We start from the raw sequence: 19,079 nt of genomic DNA on the forward strand, positions 1-19,079 counted from the left end.
TAGGGTCGATCTCCACAGGGAGGCAAGATATCTATCTGAATGTCCGTCTATCTAAGTCACAGATGGGGGTTTTAGTTTGGTTTCCTATACTACTAAATAGGGGTGAACAAAAAGTGGTCCGGACCGGCAAACCGGACCGACCCGGACCGGCCGGTCCGGTCCGGTCTCCGGGTCCCAAAAAATATGGTGACCGGTCTCCGGTCCGGTCCGGTCACGTCCACATTAAAAAATAAAAGTAAATTTGCCTTATAAATTAGTACCGGTCCGGTCCAAACCCAGAAAAAACCGGACCTAAAGGGTTCCGGTCCGGTCCGGTCCGGGTCCCCTTCTAACCGGTCCGATCCGCGGTCTTGGGATATGTCGTTATCCGGTTTACGGGTTCATCCGGTCCGGTCCGGTTTTCGACCGGTGAACACCCCTACTACTAAAGGTTTAAGGGAAAGAGAAATAAAGTAAGAGCAGTAAAGTGAGAAAATGAGATAAAAGTGATCAGATAAAAAGAGGTATGTCAGGATTTCGGTTCACAATGGTAGTCAATCGACTCAGTTGCAAATAGCCTAGACAATCTACTGTGAAATGGATAAGGGAAAGGTCCTTGCTGCTGAATCGAATGTGGCGGCACATAGTAATTCTGCGGCGGAAGTGGAGAATAGTTTGGGTAACCCCCACTTTGAGAACCATAACGACCTTATCTATACTGCCGATAGGCATAGACTCGGCCATTCTTCGCATAACAAGTAACAACATCGTGCCCCACAACACCACATGTCTTACAATGGACCACCTGCTGCGCCGTAATATGGGACTGAGGTGGACTACCCCAAGATCGTCTATTCTCCAGCTGGTCAGATCTTGCATTCTGAGCTTCAAACTGTGCTATAATTCTGGAGACGCTAGACATCTTAGCAGAAGAATCAAAGGTACTCAAGCCTTCCCTTTGACGATCTTTCTCCTAGAATCCTGTCTAGGTAGGACCTGTAGGACCTATCAAAACAACATTAAAGGAAAAAGATAAGAACTAGCTCAAGGAATAAATCCCTTGAGGCGCAAGACAGAAGAAAATGAACAGATAAACAGGCTAATTGCCTCCCCGGCAACGGCGCCAAAATTTGATACGGTCGTTATGTACCAAAAATAAATACCTAAATATACTAACAGAAGCTAGTGATAAGTAGGGTCGATCTCCACAGGGAGGCAAGATATCTATCTGAAAGTCCGTCTATCTAAGTCACAGATGGGGGTTTTAGTTTGGTTTCCTATACTACTAAAGGTTTAAGGGCAAGAGAAATAAAGTAAGAGCAGTAAAGTGAGAAAATGAGATAAAAGTGACCAGATAAAAAGAGGTATGTCAGGATTTCGGTTCATCATGGTAGTCAATCGACTCAGTTGCAAATAGCCTAGACAATCCACTGTGAGATGGATAAGGGAAAGGTCGTTCCGGTCCACTTTCTATCCTAGATTTCCACTAACTTAACTTCCGTCCTCATTAGGGTAGTCTACTGTTCATAGCAGGTCTATTTATTCCAATCTTCCGATCCAGGAGTAAAGTTAACCAGATTAATGTAATTTAGAAGCATGCATTCAACTAAATTGGTGTTACAATTATATTGCTATGGGGACAAATTATCACATGAAAGTCGTCTAGTCTATTCGCTACATCGTCACAATCCTACCATGGATTCCCTAATCCTAACATAAGGAGATTAGCTACTCATGTTCTTGAAATCAATAACAATAAGCATAAGCATACCAAGAAAAGACATAATAGAGAGAATAAGATTAAGTATAAACTAAACAAATCAATAACTAAAGAATAATAGAACAAGGATTAAGAGAAATAAAGTATTAGATTAAGATTAAAAGAAGAGAAAGATTACAATAAAGCAAATCCGGCGTAAAGAACAAGTAGCAATGATTAAAAGCAAAGTTCCAGAGATTAAGAGTAATTAAGAGTGTGTAGAGATGATTATGACCTAATGACGATTTCCTTTATATAGGGAAGTGATTATTAACATAAAAATAAACCTAACACGGGATAAAAATCCCGAGTATATATGCTAGTCACTCGATCGAGCAACTTTATATCACTCGATCGAACAAATCCAAGCTAAAACCTCTCGATCGAGTACTTTAGGTACTCGATCGAACACTTATCAAAAAGGCACATTCGATCGAGTAGAAAAAGGAGTCGATCGAACACTATAGTACTCGATCGAGTACTTTCCAGCGCACAATTCCTGCTTTGCGCACTGAACTTCAAACGGTTTCCATTTCTTCGTTACTTGGGAAAACAGAGCGTTTCCGGTGGCGTTGGAAAGCTAAGAGGACAGGCTTTCATCTACAATTGTAATAACCTAACAATAAGTTGTAGAACTATAGATATCGCTCTTCAAAATAGGCACTAATAATTTGAAGTTCTTTCTTTGCTCGCCTAGCTGTCTTACTTCTTTGCGCATCTCAAAATAGTAGTCTTCAAGCTCCGACTCAACTCATCTCCTAAATGCATGCATAGGGACATGTATTAAGCTTGAGTATGCTCCTTTCTTGTTCATATCTGCAAATAATACAAGACAAACCAAAGTAGACTATTCGGGAGATATTTGTAGCTAAACACTACTAAATATGCATAGAAATGCGTGCAAATATGATACAAAAAGTCTATATAAAATACACGCATCATTGGGCAGGATTTTTGGAAATTGCAATTGTGCTAATATTATCACAATAAATAGGTACATATGTAAGAAATCACCCTATAATAACGTAACTGTTGTTTAAGCCAAAGAATTGAAAACATACCAGTGATGAAGCTATGTACTCACTCTCGGTTGTTGATAATGCAATTGTGGCTTATTTCTTTGATCCCTATGAGATTATACTATAACCAAGGAACGTAGCTGTTCCAGATGTACTTTTTCTATCTATAGAACATCCTCCGAAATCAGCATCTGATTATCCTTTAAGATCGAAATTGTCAAACATAGGATTAAACAAATATAGTTTACTAGTTCCAACGAAAAACGTAATATATATTTTACCGCTACCAAATGTGTTTCTTCAGATTTGCTTGATATCTTGCACATACACAAACACTTTGCATAATGTTGGGATGATTATCTGTAAGATAAAGGAGAGAGTCTATCATACGTCGGTAGAGTGTTTTGTCTACTGACTTACCATCCTCATCCTTTTCTTGTTTAGTATTAGTAGCCATTGGTGTAGAGAAATCTTCACCTAAAAATAATCACACAAGTCCAGTTACAAATATGCCAAAAACCCATTTCCCCGAAAATCACAAACTAGGGCAAACCCTAACAGACAAATTGATAAAACTCATAGAACTAGTGGCTTACCGACACAATCGATGAGAAAGAAAGATGAACAAGACTCACGAGAGATCCACGGCCTTGAGAGAGATTTGAAGATTATTAGAGTTGTATTGAAAGTTTAGGTTTTGGTAAAAGTGATTAAGAAACTGTAAATCTCGTTTATATAACTCTAATCCTCTCTAAATCAAACCACGGAAATAAACATCGTCAGATCGGATACTCGGTCTAATATAGAGTATACTCGGACGAGTATCCCCTACTCGGTCGAGTATTCCCATACTCGACCGAGTATTCCTGGACAATAGCCTGACCAGAAATACACGACGCACTACTCAGCCGAGTAAGCCATATTCGACCGAGTAACAGACTTAGAAAACTGTAGTATTACAATTTGGGGATTTAGGGTTGTTGAATTGGAAACACAATTAAATGTATTTGGGGGTAATTGGTGTTGTAGTATAGGAGGGTAATTTGGTAATATGAGTAATTCGTCACTTAATGAGTCAGAAAATTAGAAAAACGATGTCGGAGCAAAAATACGGTCGTGATTGGGGAATATACAAGGAAGTTTGGGGGTTATTTGTAAAAAACGCAAATACAAGATGGTAAATTGTAAAAATACGTAAATACAAGGTGGTTATTTGTAATTTATCCTTATTATTATTATTATTATTATTATTATTATTATTATTATTATTATTATTATTATTATTATTATTATTATTATTATTATTATTATTATTATTATTATTATTATTATTATTATTATTATTATTATTATTATTAATAAATCCTGATACAATTCCCGACTAATACTCATACTAGGCAAATAAAATCGGCCCACTTATCCACAATACACGGCCCAAGGCTTAATTGGCATTAAGTCCAATTCCCGACTTGTTTACTTACTTTATTATTTAATTAACGTCTTATTTGCAATTATTATAAATGCCATTAATTAATTATTTGAATTACATTATTTATTCTTATATATATTATGAAATTACAGGGTATTACATATGGAGTGGTGTTCAATAACTTTATGGATACAAAAGGGTCAACTAAGGATAAAGAGAGATTGAGCAATGGAGGACAGTCATTCTGTAAGTCCCGATTATGGCATCTTCCCGGACCTCGAAAGTGGAGGATTTTAATGTGGAAGATTCTTTCCAAAACTTTACATGTATGAAGGGAACTCCTCAGGAGGAAATTGATGAATGAACACTCATGTTGTCTGTATGACGGACAAGTCACTGCTCTGGAAACATTGGAGCACCTTTTCAGGATTGTGAAACGGATAAAAGATTATGAGCGGGATCGAATAGGGGCTCACCCCAAATCACTCGATGAATATGGATATAGGATTGTGGATTATAAATTGGAGTACTTATTTTAGGAAGCTAGTGGATGGGGAAATGAGAGTGGTTCAGTTTCTAGCCGTTTTATGGAATATATGGGCTATACTTATAATATTATGTTTCGAGGAGAGAAATTTCACCCATGAGGTTTTTACAAGGTTTGGTCTCAAATGGTGGGGGATGTGGCTTAAATTTAATGACAAGGAGTTGATTGACAAAGTTGAAACGCTTATGGATACGACAACGACTGATCTTAGGAGAATCCGTGATGGTTACCCTCACCATCTCATAGTTGGGACTGGGACGTGTGAGGTCACAAGGGTTAAAGTGGACGCGGGCTGGCAAAGATCATGTGATGCGGGAATTGGTTAGGTGGCTATAATGGAGGAGGGGGATCCTTCTTTAAAGGGAGTTCTAAAATAAGGGCGGAATCGGCACTCCAAGCGGAAGCATTGGGGATCAGAAGAGTTCTGTCATGGGCTCGTGATTGTGGATTGCTGCATTTGGACATATCCTCAGATTGTCTGCAACTGGTGACGCAAATTACAAGGATTCAGGAGTCGCATCATCTTGTTAAAGGAATTCTGGAGGACATTTTATCTTTAAGTTTTGATTTTCATTTTATGTATTAGTTTTCAGCCTAGGACACTTAATAAAGTAGCTTATCACCTGTGAGGCCATGAATATGTAGTAAACTTGTTTTTTAAGTTACCAAAAAAAAATTTACCAAACTAATGTGGATCTAAATCTATTTTAATAGTCTTCATTGGCATCTTCAATTTGGAGTGATTCCAAATCATTGCCCAAGAAAACCATCTCGTTTATGACTCAACTCATGAGTTAACGTCATATTCACATTTTCGAACAATTTTGTGTGGCTACAACTGCTCATGGTGTGCCATTGGGTAGCCACAGCACGCTCATGAAACCATGAGTTGCCATAAGCACATTCAATGTTAGTTTTCCAACGAATTAAGCATGGTATAAATAAGTACTGTACATTCTCAATATTCTGGTAATTTTGGATATAAGTTAGGAAAAATTACAAATAACTACCACGTATTTGCGTATTTTTACAAATTACAACCACATATTTGAATTTTTACAAATAACCACTACTACAGATACAGGCTATAACAACGGTTAAAAACCGTTGTTATATAAAAAAGCGGACGTTGTTAAAGCGTCCGTTGTAAAAGGTTTTAAAAACGGTTGGTTTTCTTAAGGAACCCGTTGTTAAAACTATTAACAACGGTTTTAAGTATAAAAACCCGTTGTGGAAAATGTGACTCAATTTTGGGGGGAAAGTTATAACAACGGGTTGTAATATACAAAACCGTTGTTATAACTAAAGACAACGGGTTGTTTATAAATAACCGTTGTTGTTTGTTCTTAAAAAATAAAAAATAATTAAATTAAATATTACTAGATGCATGCATAATTACGGCCCGTTATAATTCCGATGCATGCATTATTACTGCCATCCCTGTGCATATGAACGGACAATATGGAATGAGAAGGGTTAGTAATAAGATTTGAAGCAGCAGAGAGAGATATGATGATGATTATGGCACAACTTCCTAACATATATATTAATTAAAAAACAACTCAAACCACACATTGCTTAGTATAAATACATGCATTATCTCAACTAACATTCCATTATCTCACTATACATCTCCAAACCCTAACTGCTAAAACAAACTCCAAATAAACCCTACTTAATCTTTCAAACAAACTCCAAACTCCATCAACAAAATGAATGATATCATCCTTAAGACTCTTACTATGATCAAGAATAACAACAGTTTCATCCGCCGGTTGCTCCACATTGAGGAAAGTTTCAGGAGCTACCTTGCGGATGCTCGATCCATACTGAAGGACGCCAAAGAAGATGGCTTGACAGAGCAAAGAATTGCGGCTTATATATATATGACGATATAGCAAATCAACGAAAGGAACCTCCAAATAGCCAAGGAGGAGAGGACGGATATCATAGAGGAGAATAAGACCCTCTATGAAAATATAAGAATTGCATTTTTATTAATGTAATTTTTTTTTTAATTTATGTATTTATTTTAATATATATATATATATATATATATATATATATATATATATATATATATATATATTAATTATGTTTATCATGCATTCCTCTCTATCATCTTGCTTCTTCTTTGTTTTAGTTTATTTAATTTGTTTTACTAGCTAATTAAGCGAATAATACTTAAAGAAATAACATAATGGTCGATAAAACAACATACACATGCAAATGAAATAATTAGAAAAAGAAAATAATGACGATGAAAGACGATGAAACCAACAGAGACGGCGAGATTTACCTGATAATTAGAGAAAGTAAGAGACGATGAAATCAACAGTGACGGCGAGAAGATAAAGCGACGATGAGAAAGAGAGAAAGAGACGATGAGAAAGAGAGAAAGAGACGATGAGAAAGTGTGTGTTTTGTGTTTGTGTTTGTGTTTGTCTGCTGTGTTTGTGTTTGGGTATTAAGTTTTGTGTTTTGTGGCTGTAGCAGATTTGTGTTTGTGTGGTTTATAGTATGGAAGGTATTGACAACAGTTATTAAACAACAACCGTTGTTAAATAAGTTTTAACAACGGTTGTAAAACAACAACCGTTGTCAAATAAGTTTTAACAACGATTGTAAAACAACAACCGTTGTCAAATAAGTTTTAACAACGGGTTTCAAAAGTAACCGTTGTGATTACTTTTCACTAAATTTGCGTCAATTTTGCGCCAAATTATTAACAACGGTTGTGCATGTGTTACCCGTTGTTAAAACTTATAACAACGGTTGTTATAACCATACCCGTTGTAATTCATTTTAGTAAAATTCGCGCCATACATTCTACAACGTCTATTGTGATTTTCGTGAATAATCGTTGTTAAAGGGGCGTTGTAGTTGCCTGGATTTGTAGTAGTGAACCCCCCAACTTCAACGTATACTCCCCAATCACCACCGTATTTTAATCCCGAGTATCGCTTTTCATATTTTTCGTCTTCTTAAGTTACGATTTATGCTAAATACCCATATTACCCTTTACAAAAAATTATTACACCCTTATTTCTCACATTAATACTCCATCGATCAATTACCTACTCTTTCCCACAAACCCTAAATCCCCAATTTATTAAAATCCCAGTTCATTTGTGCTTTCTAAGAACACTTAAACCCCAGATTGTTGGAGCTCTCTCATCTTCCTTAACTTCGTCAAAGGTTTGTTGCTATTAAATACTTTGTAATGTTTTTGATTTACGAATTATGTAGTTTATGTTATGAATTTCTCTTTAATTTCGTTTAAAATTGCCGATTCGTGTTTACCAAATTGGGTTCAATTCACCCATTGTGTTTACCGAATTTCTTCCATTTTTTGTATACTTTATTCTGGTATTTTCTGTTAATAATTTTGGTTAATTCTCATTGAGCTTATGAAAGATTACATTTCTCCTGTGATTTTTTTTTTTAATTCTCCCCTTATCTTTTTTTTTTTAAGACAAGGGGGTTGAATCCCCCTCGGGCCCATGCATTCCCGCACCACCACATGGACCATGTAAGCCACCTCTTTGGGGGCTTCAGTGGCCACGTGATCATCGTCCCATCTGGTAGTCGAACCCGGGACCTCTCAACTCCTGCATTTCTGCAAGTTTCAAGGTTTAACCCGGCTACCACTGGACTAACACCACTTGATTCCCCTTAACTTATTTGTGTTTAGTTTTTAGCATTTGTAAACGATTTTCGTTCATGTTTATAATTCTACGGTATTGTTTGTTTTTTTCTTTTTAAGCAGGTTTTGTTTATCTATACTAGTGGAAATGGCGACAAGTGGAAATAATTCAAGGTTCGGCTCTTAGGAAGTGTGAGTGCGTATTTCCAGTGAAAGTTTGTAAGGCTCTTGATCCAGACGACTACGGGAAGAGGTATGAAGGTTGTAAATTTTACAATATGAGCAATGAGCGTCTTAGTTGTGGACATTTCAAATGGATTGAGGAACCTGAAACCCAATGGTAAAAGGACGCAATTGAACAACTTGTAGATGCAAAAGCGAAGAGGGAAAATGCTTTTTTGAGTGTCGTTATTAGCAGATCGTTTAACATTGATCAATTTTCAAAAACTACTGCTGGAAATGAGGTGTTGGGACTCAGGAACAAGGAGTTAGTTGAACAAGATAATTTTCGTAGAGGTGTAGAACAATTTAAGGGGGTGTTAATTCTATGTTATGCACTTTTATTTGGGTGCTTTTGCTTGTGCATAAGTATGATGTTTGGTAACTAAGTTTTTTCATTCAGTTAGCATGAATGAAATATGTAATAGTGTATTAAGATGAATTTGTAATGGTGAAAGACGATGCTAAGTTTGTAATGTTCTAAGACGGTGTTGTCAAGTATGAAAATCTTTGTAATAATGTCTGCCAAATTGATCATAAAGTGTGTCATGTTCTCCCAAAAATTTACACCCTACAAACGTCGTTTTGTCTGCTGATATTCGAAATGCTATTGCCTGCTTTCCGACTGCTGATTATCACTTCCATCACTAATTGATTTTCGACTTTAAGGTAGAAATATTGTAAGATAGTGGTCCTATCTAATCGTTTTAATGAATTTTACATAAACCAAGGAAATTAAAACGAAAAAAATAAGAACTTTGAAGGTGATGTTATTGGCAACGAAGTAAGGCAAATTAACAAGTCATAGGTTCCTATTCAAGGCTATGCAACACACACAAAATTTTGCACAACCTGAACTTTCAGTGCCTCTGAAATACTACGACGACACTGACACATTTTGAACATCATATATAAAGAGTACTAGTTTTCTCAACATCAAGCTAAACTCTTCGTTAAAAAGCAAGCTTAAGTAATTGATACAGAAATAGAATTAAATACATCTAGACTGTTTCTAGATTACCCAAAAATTAATTTTATTGAGAGTTTCACTAAATGACCACCTAGCCTAAGTTTATTAATCCAAAGATGGTTGGCTCCCAGTTTGGCTCAAAATGGTTTGATCATGTGTTACTTTTGCCTTTTTTGCATCACTTTTCTTTTTTACCGCCTTTACCAAAGCTGAATTAGTTGGAGGTCTTCCGCCTTTGTTCTTTGATTGAGTTACAGATGGTGCATTTTTACAGCTTTTGATATTGTGGCCAAGTGTTCCACAATTGCCACACTTCACTGACCTCTTTGCTTTTTTTCCTTTAGATCCCTCATCAGCTTCCTTTCTTCGCTTCTTATTTGATGGTCTCCCAGGCATCTTTCTCATGGAGGGAGGCAATGGTTGCACATGGTCTGTCCTCTCCCATTCGCTTACTCCGGGCATTGGATTCACAACGCGGGTATAGGCTAACAAGTACGTCTCCCTTGTGTATGCCTTCTCAACAAAGTGTATAGGCTTCATCCTTTGGTTGTGTATGCAAGCCATAGCATGTGTGCATGGTATTCCAACCAACTGCAAATGCCTACAGTTGCAAGTTTTATCCTCTAGATTGACAACCCAACAATTTCCCTTGTAGTCTACCTCAAACTTGTTGTCTACTGCTTTGTGGATTTTGCAATATCTTGTCTCACTTGTTAACCTTTCGAAGCATTTATAAATATAGGGCATGAAGGGCTTCTCGTAGTTTAAAACTCCATCTCTTTTTTCCGACATTTTCTTCATTACATACCTTCTTAGCCATTCCATACAAGTGAGGATGGGCCTTTAACACCGCATTAAAAGCCTCACATAAATTCTCCAAAATCATGCTATACTTACAGGTTGTTGAGAATGCATGTCTACTCCAATGGATAGGGGGAATCCCATTAACATAGTGGTACACATCAGTTGATAAGCATTTGATTTCCTCAAGGGCACATTTTAATTCGCCCTGCAAATTGAAACTGATCAAATTTAGTGACTATAAGAGATTTGACAATCACTAGGAAGATGCTCATTCACAGTTAGCTAAGCAGTACTTATTTTTTTAGTCATAAAAAGCATAATTGAAATTAAAGACAAGTTGTTGCCCAAGCTGCTCTCCAAAATTTATCCTTGTAAGCTTGACCAGGGAACTGAAGCTTGAAATTAGCCCAAATATATCTAACATAAAACCTTACATCGGGCTTTAGGGACAACCTCTTTTAACGCATCTAGATGTCCATGTGGATGGTTACAATAAAATGCACAATTTCAGTTTATATATGTCGGTTCATCATACATGTCTCTATCGATAATGACTTTTTGTGTTCGGCAAATTAGCTAGTAAATTTTGAGCTACATTTATTACCTTATTGCGTCGTTTATTTAATTAAAGCGACTGAAATGTTAATACTTTCCATGAGACTGATATATGTAGACAAGAGGACTGTACTGGGATGTGCCCGCATGAAGGAGGGATGGCAGAATTTCCAGAACGAAAGAAACTGCCAACATCCCCGGTCCTAGTTTCAACCAAACATCCCAGTTTCCCACCTGCCCATATTTTCCGGGCAACCCAATTCACCCTTTGTACCTCAAACTTCCATTAAAATACTCTCTAAAAATTAAACAAACTCTCAAAAAGGATAATTAAACATTTTCCCTTAAAAACACGCACTAGTTAGTATATCAATGCTCAAGTTGTAGACTTTTTTTGTGATTACCAAGAATAAATAGTAAAAATATTTGGGTTATTGAGCTTTGAGAAAATAGAATGAAAAGATTACAACTTTAGTATACACCTATTAATTAAATCAATAAAATTAATCAAATGGGTAAAGATGGTATACCTTCTGCCTATCAGATGTGAAAGTGATGCCAGCTCCTTCCTCCATACGAGCTTCCTCCAAGCCAAGGAACCACTTCAAACTATCCCTATTTTCAACCTCAACAACAGCCCAGGCTATTTGAAATATGTTATTGTTACCATCCATGGCTTCAACAATAAGGATTATACCAAGGTACATTCCCTTAATATGACAACCATCTATGCCAACTAAAGGCCTACATCCTTTTACAAACCCTTCTATGCAAGCCTTTAGACTAATATACATTCTTTGGAAAACAGGGGGAGGTCTCTCAATACGACCAACCATCACAAAGGCATATGACCCAGGGTTATACTTTTTAAGATTATGTACATAATCCCAAACTCTGGTTTCTTGCTCATCGGAACTACCATAAATCAATAACTGGGCTCGAGCCCTGGCTAACCAACTTTTGTGGTAGTTAACATCCATACCATAGTCCAACTTCACCCTAGATTGCGTACCAATCAAAGACAAACCAGGATCTGACCTCCACACCTCTAAGTACTTCTCAGCTATTCTTTGTTGTGTAAACGCAAATATACTCAAGGTTTAAGCTTATAATCTCTTATGTGAAGTCTTCCTCTTTCACCTTTGTAGCATACAACTTGTACTCACAAGGTTTTTTTTTCTCCACAAGCACACTTAGGCATCCTAGATTTTTTGAAATTCCAATTACACTCACACCTATATCTGCATTGGATATTCACCGTTTTACGGTCATTAAGAAGAAAATAGGGCACATAGCCATTTTCAATGGCATGTTGCCTCACAGCTTTCCTTAGAATCTCCACTGAAGGAAACAAAAGCCCTTTTTTCAAGCATATGGGTTTCTCAAAATCCACACTTGGATAAAAAACAACAAAACTACCTGACTCATCATCAGAACCTACAAAACTTCGATTATCATCATCAGATTGTAACTCATGATAACTACCAACCTATACATCAACATCATCAACATTCCACAAAGGACAATTACCAACCATGGGCTGTGAGCAAGATTGATTATTTATATTGTTTAGTGTTTCATCAATGTAATCAGAAAACAAATCATCTCCTTCTACCAAATCACCCTCCACCTCAGTTTCACCAACAATCATGTCACTAAAAGCACTATCCTCACTCCAGTACCCCTCTAAAACCCCACATTCAGGGAGCAACTCGTTATCATTCACCAGTACGACCTTCTCCTTGCACTTCCCTTTTTCTTTTTCTTTACCCTTACATTAATATCATACTCTTCCTTGTCCTTCAACACCAATTTTCTTCTTGGTTGTAGCTTATCAATTTTTTTTAAAGGGGGGGACAGAAATGATATGAATTTCAATAGAGCTGCTCGCAAATCTAAGGGACCTCCTAACATGATCAGTCGCCTCAAAATTGAAGCCTCCAACCATCTTAAAATTTATGGAAATTAATTACCCTAATTAGCAAATACGATAAAAGGTTGAATTAAAAAACTTACTAGTGATGTCTCGACGCATTTTTGAAACCCATAACCTTCAACCTATACAATTATGGGTCGTTTGTTGTGTGCTTTAAAGGAGAAGCTTTGAATGATTTGGTAGGACTCCATAAATGTGCAGAGGAGCTGACTTAATAAATTGGGAATTTAGATTTTTTGGGAAAGAAGTTGATTGTTTAATTGATCGAATGAACTGGGATTTTAGAAAATTGGGGATTTAGGGTTTATGGGAAAGAGTAGGTAATTGATCGATGGAGTATTAATGTGAGAAATCCCCCTACTACTAAGAGAATAAAAATTCTCTTATTTTCCCTCCAAAAAGCATCTAGCTAAATAAGGTAATAAATAAAATTTTCTTTCATTACATTATTATCTTTTCAATGGATATATTCTTATAAATAAACTTTAATTTTTTAAATAAATTCATAAATATGATTTTTTCATTAAAATAAAATAAAATTGATATTAAATAATAAAATATAAGTTACTAAATTTTTCAGTATTGCAATAACTATAACTGTAGAGAATAACTTGACACATGCTTACTATTAGGCTATTAGCTTCGTGACAAAAAAACATTCACTAAAAAAAATTCACAACTTAAATAATTTTTTTTATTAATTTTCCATTTCATTTTTTTTAGTTTCATATCAAAATACAATGGAGTGAACTGATAAATATTAATGAGGTGCAAATTTTAAAAGTAAAAATCCTTATACTAAGAGAATACAACTTCTCTAAAGTTTTCTCTCCAAAGTGCTCAAAATTATATATGGAAATAAATTAGATTATCATTTATTAAACTAATTTTTCATTTAAAATAATCTATACATAAAAACTGTATCTCAAACTTCGTGACGAAAAAAGATTTTTACAAAATTTGATATAGTTAAAATATTTTCATAAAAAACACAATTAATGGAATTATTTAATTCTTTTGATTAATTTTAATATTAGTTGTTTTTTATAAAAATTCGCGAGATATAAATCTAAAATCGATAACTAATACACTAAAAATTAAAAGGCCTATATTTACCGCGCATTTGCGCGGGATCTACACTAGTAAGGGAGTAATTAGTTTTTGTAAAGGGTAATATGGGTATTTAGCGTAAATCGTAACTTAAGAAGACGGAAAATATGAAAAGCGATACTTGGGAATAAACTACGGTGGTGATTGGGGAGTATACGTTGAAGTTGTGGGGTTATTTGTAAAAATGCAAATATGTGGTGGTAATTTGTAAAAATACGCAAATACGTGGTGGTTATTTGTAATTTTTCCTATAAGTTATAACAAATTAATTAACCATGACAAAATTTTACCTTATCAGTCACATAATACAAAATACAAGTATATATGTTTCTTGGCGAAAATGGGAATTTGACCACCATAAATAAGGTAATATAATTAAAATGGATTTGACAATAATAATATTGTTTTTTTTTTTCAAATCCACGACGATTATCAAGCTGATCAATCTCCTCAAAACACCAACATAGAACAAGTTTTGACCTACTTTCAAACATATCAGTAGAGCATGTAGCACTGGTTTCAGGCCCTAGATAAAATACTGAACTACCAAATGCAAAATAGGGAGTATGAGGAATTACGTGTGCCCTTGTGACTCTGACCTTGCACAGCAGAAGGAACTTGCAAGAGTAGATCCACAACTACTGACGCAAATCACGACACTTGCTTCAAACTAAAAACAAGATAGAGCAATATGAGGTAAGATAGACTACCCAATAGACCTTTCAGGTTGCAATACACGATTCGAGAATCAAGACTGCCAACCGTTAGCTAACTTAAGAGAACCCACAAAACACTGACTACACTGTGATTTTATAAGATTAAACACATGCTTATACTCTCTCAAGGAGTTTCTCAACATAAACTTTCTGCTCTCCGGGGCTTGAAGACCTTGACTTCATGATTGCGTTGCATACGAGTACCACCTTAGCTGGAGATTCAGCATTCACCTACGATTGAGAAAGAAAACTGCATCATTGGATAGGCACTCTAGATCACTTATTTAAAGAAGCTGAAACGAGCATAAGAGGACCTTTTTACCCAGATAACTACTTAGAAAGGAGGGAAAAGAGTAAAGTAAAGAACCAGAAACTCAAGGAAATAAATAGAAGGTTTCTAGAATAGTACCCAAACACGACCATTTAAGCCCACGGCAATTTCGAAAGATAGCTTCTTTCCAAGACCCTCAAGAAGTGGACATGGTGGAGAACTCAGGAGGCTAATCAGAGAAAAAGAATAATCAGCAGACCTTTAATGGAAACAACTTAGCTCCATAAGGGGGAGAAAAAGTGAATTTTATTTCTTGAACCCAGTAGCGCTTTTTACGCAACTATAAGCCACTCTCAATTCTCAAAAATTTAGAACAAACACATGAAACACTCGTGTATTTCACGAAAAATTTTATGCCATTGATAGAAGTTCTTACATTCGTGAAAGGCCAGTTGAAGTTTCAAACATAAAACCGTCATTCAGTGGTCCAAATCCTGCTGCTTTGCCGCTTGCTATGTCAACAAATTACAATAGAAAAGCATAAGAAAATGTGCTTCTTCAGGCTTATCTAGAAGCAAGCAGAAAGATATTAAACCCTTCGGGGTTTTCTCCAAAAACAAAAAAGAAGCAACCAGACAAATAATTCAGACTACAAACCATCTGTGCACGATAACTCTGGGTTCATGCCAGCATTTTCTTTGACAACACGGGCATAAAGTAGAGCCCCAATTTGCAAAGGAACAAAAAAACGGCTAAAGAAGACAAGATTATAGGCTTCTTCGTCCTCAATTAAGAAAGAGTTAAAAAATAAAAGTGAAAAGGTTATCTCTTAAACATCCTTATGCAGGAAGGTTGATTCATAATCATCCATTCATCCCACTTTAATTCAGCATCTTGAATACAACATTTACTCCAATATCTCAATGGCTCCAGCATGTGGGAGGGGGGATAGGGGTTAGATATAAGCTGCCTAGTCAAAGACAGTTTTCAAATGACCATAATGAAACCTGCATAAATTGATAGCTATTTCACAGCATATGAAAAATTGTCGTTTAGTGAGTCATTTTGCTTTATTCTATTATATTCCACGGTCACAGAAAGGTGTCTTCGGCTCAACTAGAAATGATCTCTCATAAGAATCTATATATTACACAAGATTTCCCTTCTTTTCACTATTTCTTCCCTTTGATCCTGTTCTAGTTGGAGGCTGAGGATGAACTAAGCAAGGTAAACTCTTTCAGCAGTTGCAGAGAAAAATAGAGATAATGGGGTGGATAAATTCATAAATCTACAAATGATTTCCTGATACTTATACACAATGATTGCAGATTAACTATGGTATTAGATTTGAGAAATAAAAATCTCATAACTTATGTGCTTTTTTTACTACTCTAAACCTGTATATGGACCCACTTTTTTGTGTGAAGAATTTTTTATTATGGGTCACTTGGATTTGAAGGTGGGGACTACGATAAATAAATTAGAGTTTAGGGAACTAAGTATCACAAAAGGAAGTGATTTAGATCCAAAATTTTCCATATCTTGTTTAGAAAGAGATGTTGAGATGGAGGTAAGATATATGAAATGAAGAGGGTGAAGAAGGTAGAGGATGTTGGTGGTTGGGATTTGGGGCAAAGACTTGAGACTTGGGACTTGGGAGACCAAGATAATGACTATGAAAGAAATACATTAGTTCGTCACATTTACATCACCTATTTCCCTACCTCTACGTTCAACATCTATAAGAATGCACTTGTTGGATTAGGAATCAAAATCAATCATCCCCATAAAATTTTGAGCAGGTTAATAACTTTTTTAAGTTTAAAATTAATCAGTGTCTGGAAACACCTGACATAGGCAATGTGAGAACAATCATGAGTTCGAGGACAAACCATCATGGGCTTGAAGACAAACCTTCATGAACTACAGAAACAAGAAAACACATGGCAAATAAATGGAAAGAAAATAGATTGTGTGAAACCATAATCATGGAAATGCTTGGAACAAACTCATCAAATACATGAACGAAACAGAAGTTAACTTAAACCACACAAGTGAGAAAGATAAAAGCATAGTGTAGCCATCCTAACTGAGTAGTTTCCAGTCTTATATCCATGCAGCTCTTCAGAATGCGTACCTCAAATTTCGGAATATTTTTTCTGATAACACCTTCAAAAGCCAACACAGGCAAATATGCCAGTGTAGGTCCTTTGATGTCCACAAGAAAGTACTGCTTGCAAAGAAAAAATAATACAGTGTTTTAGTTTTAAGTTAAGAATTTTATATGAGATGATAATATAAGGAAGGAAAAATAAAGAAATAAGGTGTTCGGTTTCGATAGATATAGATGCCTACATCTACTCTAGAGTCCAAAACGATGCCAAGGATATGATCCTCCACGCAAGGAACATACTGCACAACAAATAACAAAAATAAGTTTATGAATCTATGCCCATCGCACCTCAATGTTAAATAAAATGTTATCAAACTTGATTATACTAGCAAAACAATTCGACATTCACCTTTCACAGTTCATTTACAAAACCTATTAACTGGAACCGAAATTGATGATGAACATTATATCTCATTTGTCTGCAACTTGAAAAGGGATAACTTAACAAACATCTTAATTTATTTTCATAGACCCATATGACAATTTGGAACTGAAAGGGTTAACTAATATTATTCAAAGAAATAACATCAGAAATTCAAAAACCACAAATTCGTCTAAAAGTAGTAAAAAAACAGATTTAAAAGATCTGGTGCTCAAAAGAAAAATGGCTTAAATTAGACCTGTCGAAGTAATGGTATTGCATAGTTCTAGTTTTAAAACAAATCTTACTCTTTTATGAGATCCTTCAACCCAATATTTGTTTGGGTTCGCAAATCTCAGTTTGCCAGCTTTTATGACAGAAATCGCATCACCATCCTGACATATCCAAATCCCAAAGTCAAATTATCAACATAAAGTAGGTATGTTTCTTATCACTTTCCTTTGTAGAAGAATTGAAACGCACAAATAAATTCGCCACAGAAATGATTTTTAAACATTAGAGGCACAGTTTTTCCAAAATGCTAAATCTTAACTTTTTAAAGACCAATGCTAAACTGCAGAGCCCCGCAAATATCATACATAGCATTGTGTAGAACAAACACACAACTCAGCGTATAAGACTAAAAACTTCTGCAATCTAACATCCATTTGGTATCAAATATTAAACTATTATGGACCTATAGAGGACTAGATACCCCCTCCATCCCATATATTGTCCCCTTTGACATTGGATAGTCAACTTTGATAGTTATTTTCACACAATATATAATAACTACCGACTTTTTTCAAAAAGATAATATGAAATAGTTGTCTCGATAAATCAAATGTAACCAAATTGATAATGTAATTTTACAAATATTTGGAGAAACTGGTAATCATAGTTGACAGCTATAATCAATAAAGGGCAATAATCACACAACAATGGCATCAACTGTCAACAATTGTAAGCGATATCGACTACCCAAATCAAACCATCACAACACCACCAGACAAACCACAACTAATCCGCCTTTTACACAAAGTTACAATCTTTCACGCCTCAAACGACCGAAATTCGGCACGATGTACTTCAATGGATATAAATCACACACTAAAGTTAAAAATAATTAATAAAATCGCTAAAAAGACAATTAATTAAAAAAAAAGTAGAAAACCCTAGGAGAAGAAAAAACCTGACGAAGGCCGCCACCGAGTTTAATGGTTTGGTGAGTCAATGTAGAGAGGTCCAAAACGACGTCGCCTGGAACCTAAGAATGATAAGAAAAAGGTGGATAGAATCAGGAAAAAATAGAAGGAAGTTGAAATGAATAATCGAAAAAGAAGGGAAAACATAGAACAAATTGATCAATGAAGGTTTTGCGTGCAGTCGAAGGATCTTCTTCCATCTTCCTTCTTTCGATTTTGTAGTGTTAATTTTGAGCAACTGTAAAACCCTAAAACCCTAAAATATTTATTGTTTTGGCGCGGAAGTTTTGGGGGACTGAGAGAGAAAAGGGAAGAAGCAGGAGGAAAGTCTCAAAGTCAACCCAGAGATAGTTTGGTCACACTTTTAAAAGTGTTTTTTC

The 19,079-nt window shown here is 35.6% G+C and overlaps 2 protein-coding genes across 2 annotated transcripts; both read right to left on the reverse strand.

Moving 5' to 3' along the window:
- Nucleotides 1-9,673: 9,673 nt before the first annotated feature.
- Nucleotides 9,674-12,578, reverse strand: LOC141655564 (uncharacterized). The gene is made up of 5 exons (XM_074462641.1): nt 12,458-12,578; nt 12,094-12,364; nt 11,458-11,995; nt 10,377-10,577; nt 9,674-10,159 (listed from the first exon to the last, which is right to left on the reverse strand). Exons 1-5 carry the CDS (start codon nt 12,576-12,578, stop codon nt 9,674-9,676), a joined length of 1,617 nt encoding a protein of 538 aa, XP_074318742.1.
- A 1,897-nt stretch (nt 12,579-14,475) lies between these two features.
- On the reverse strand, nt 14,476-15,684 carry LOC141602260 (exosome complex component rrp40-like). The gene is made up of 4 exons (XM_074422581.1): nt 15,618-15,684; nt 15,397-15,472; nt 15,099-15,189; nt 14,476-14,920 (listed from the first exon to the last, which is right to left on the reverse strand). The coding sequence occupies exons 1-4, from the start codon at nt 15,643-15,645 to the stop codon at nt 14,804-14,806; spliced, it is 312 nt and encodes a 103-aa protein (XP_074278682.1). The 5' UTR covers nt 15,646-15,684; the 3' UTR covers nt 14,476-14,803.
- Nucleotides 15,685-19,079: the final 3,395 nt, after the last annotated feature.

This window comes from Silene latifolia, chromosome 1 (genome assembly GCF_048544455.1).
Source record: "Silene latifolia isolate original U9 population chromosome 1, ASM4854445v1, whole genome shotgun sequence".
In the NCBI taxonomy this organism is placed as follows: Eukaryota; Viridiplantae; Streptophyta; class Magnoliopsida; order Caryophyllales; family Caryophyllaceae; genus Silene; species Silene latifolia.

What these genes read in the sequence shown, in the direction of transcription:
- LOC141655564 (XM_074462641.1), bottom strand. Translation starts at nt 12,578, where the DNA reads ATGATTGTTGGTGAAACTGAGGTGGAGGGTGATTTGGTAGAAGGAGAT. An exon ending in TTGCTCACAGCCCATGGTTG is followed by an intron (nt 12,365 to 12,457) that starts GTAATTGTCCTT and finishes GAAGTTTTGTAG; the next exon opens with GTTCTGATGATGAGTCAGGT. An exon ending in TCACATCTGATAGGCAGAAG is followed by an intron (nt 10,578 to 11,457) that starts GTATACCATCTT and finishes TTCAATTTGCAG; the next exon opens with GGCGAATTAAAATGTGCCCT.
- LOC141602260 (XM_074422581.1), bottom strand. Translation starts at nt 15,645, where the DNA reads ATGAACCCAGAGTTATCGTGCACAGATG. An exon ending in AGAGTTATCGTGCACAGATG is followed by an intron (nt 15,473 to 15,617) that starts GTTTGTAGTCTG and finishes TTGTTGACATAG; the next exon opens with CAAGCGGCAAAGCAGCAGGA. An exon ending in TCAACTGGCCTTTCACGAAT is followed by an intron (nt 15,190 to 15,396) that starts GTAAGAACTTCT and finishes TTCTCTGATTAG; the next exon opens with CCTCCTGAGTTCTCCACCAT.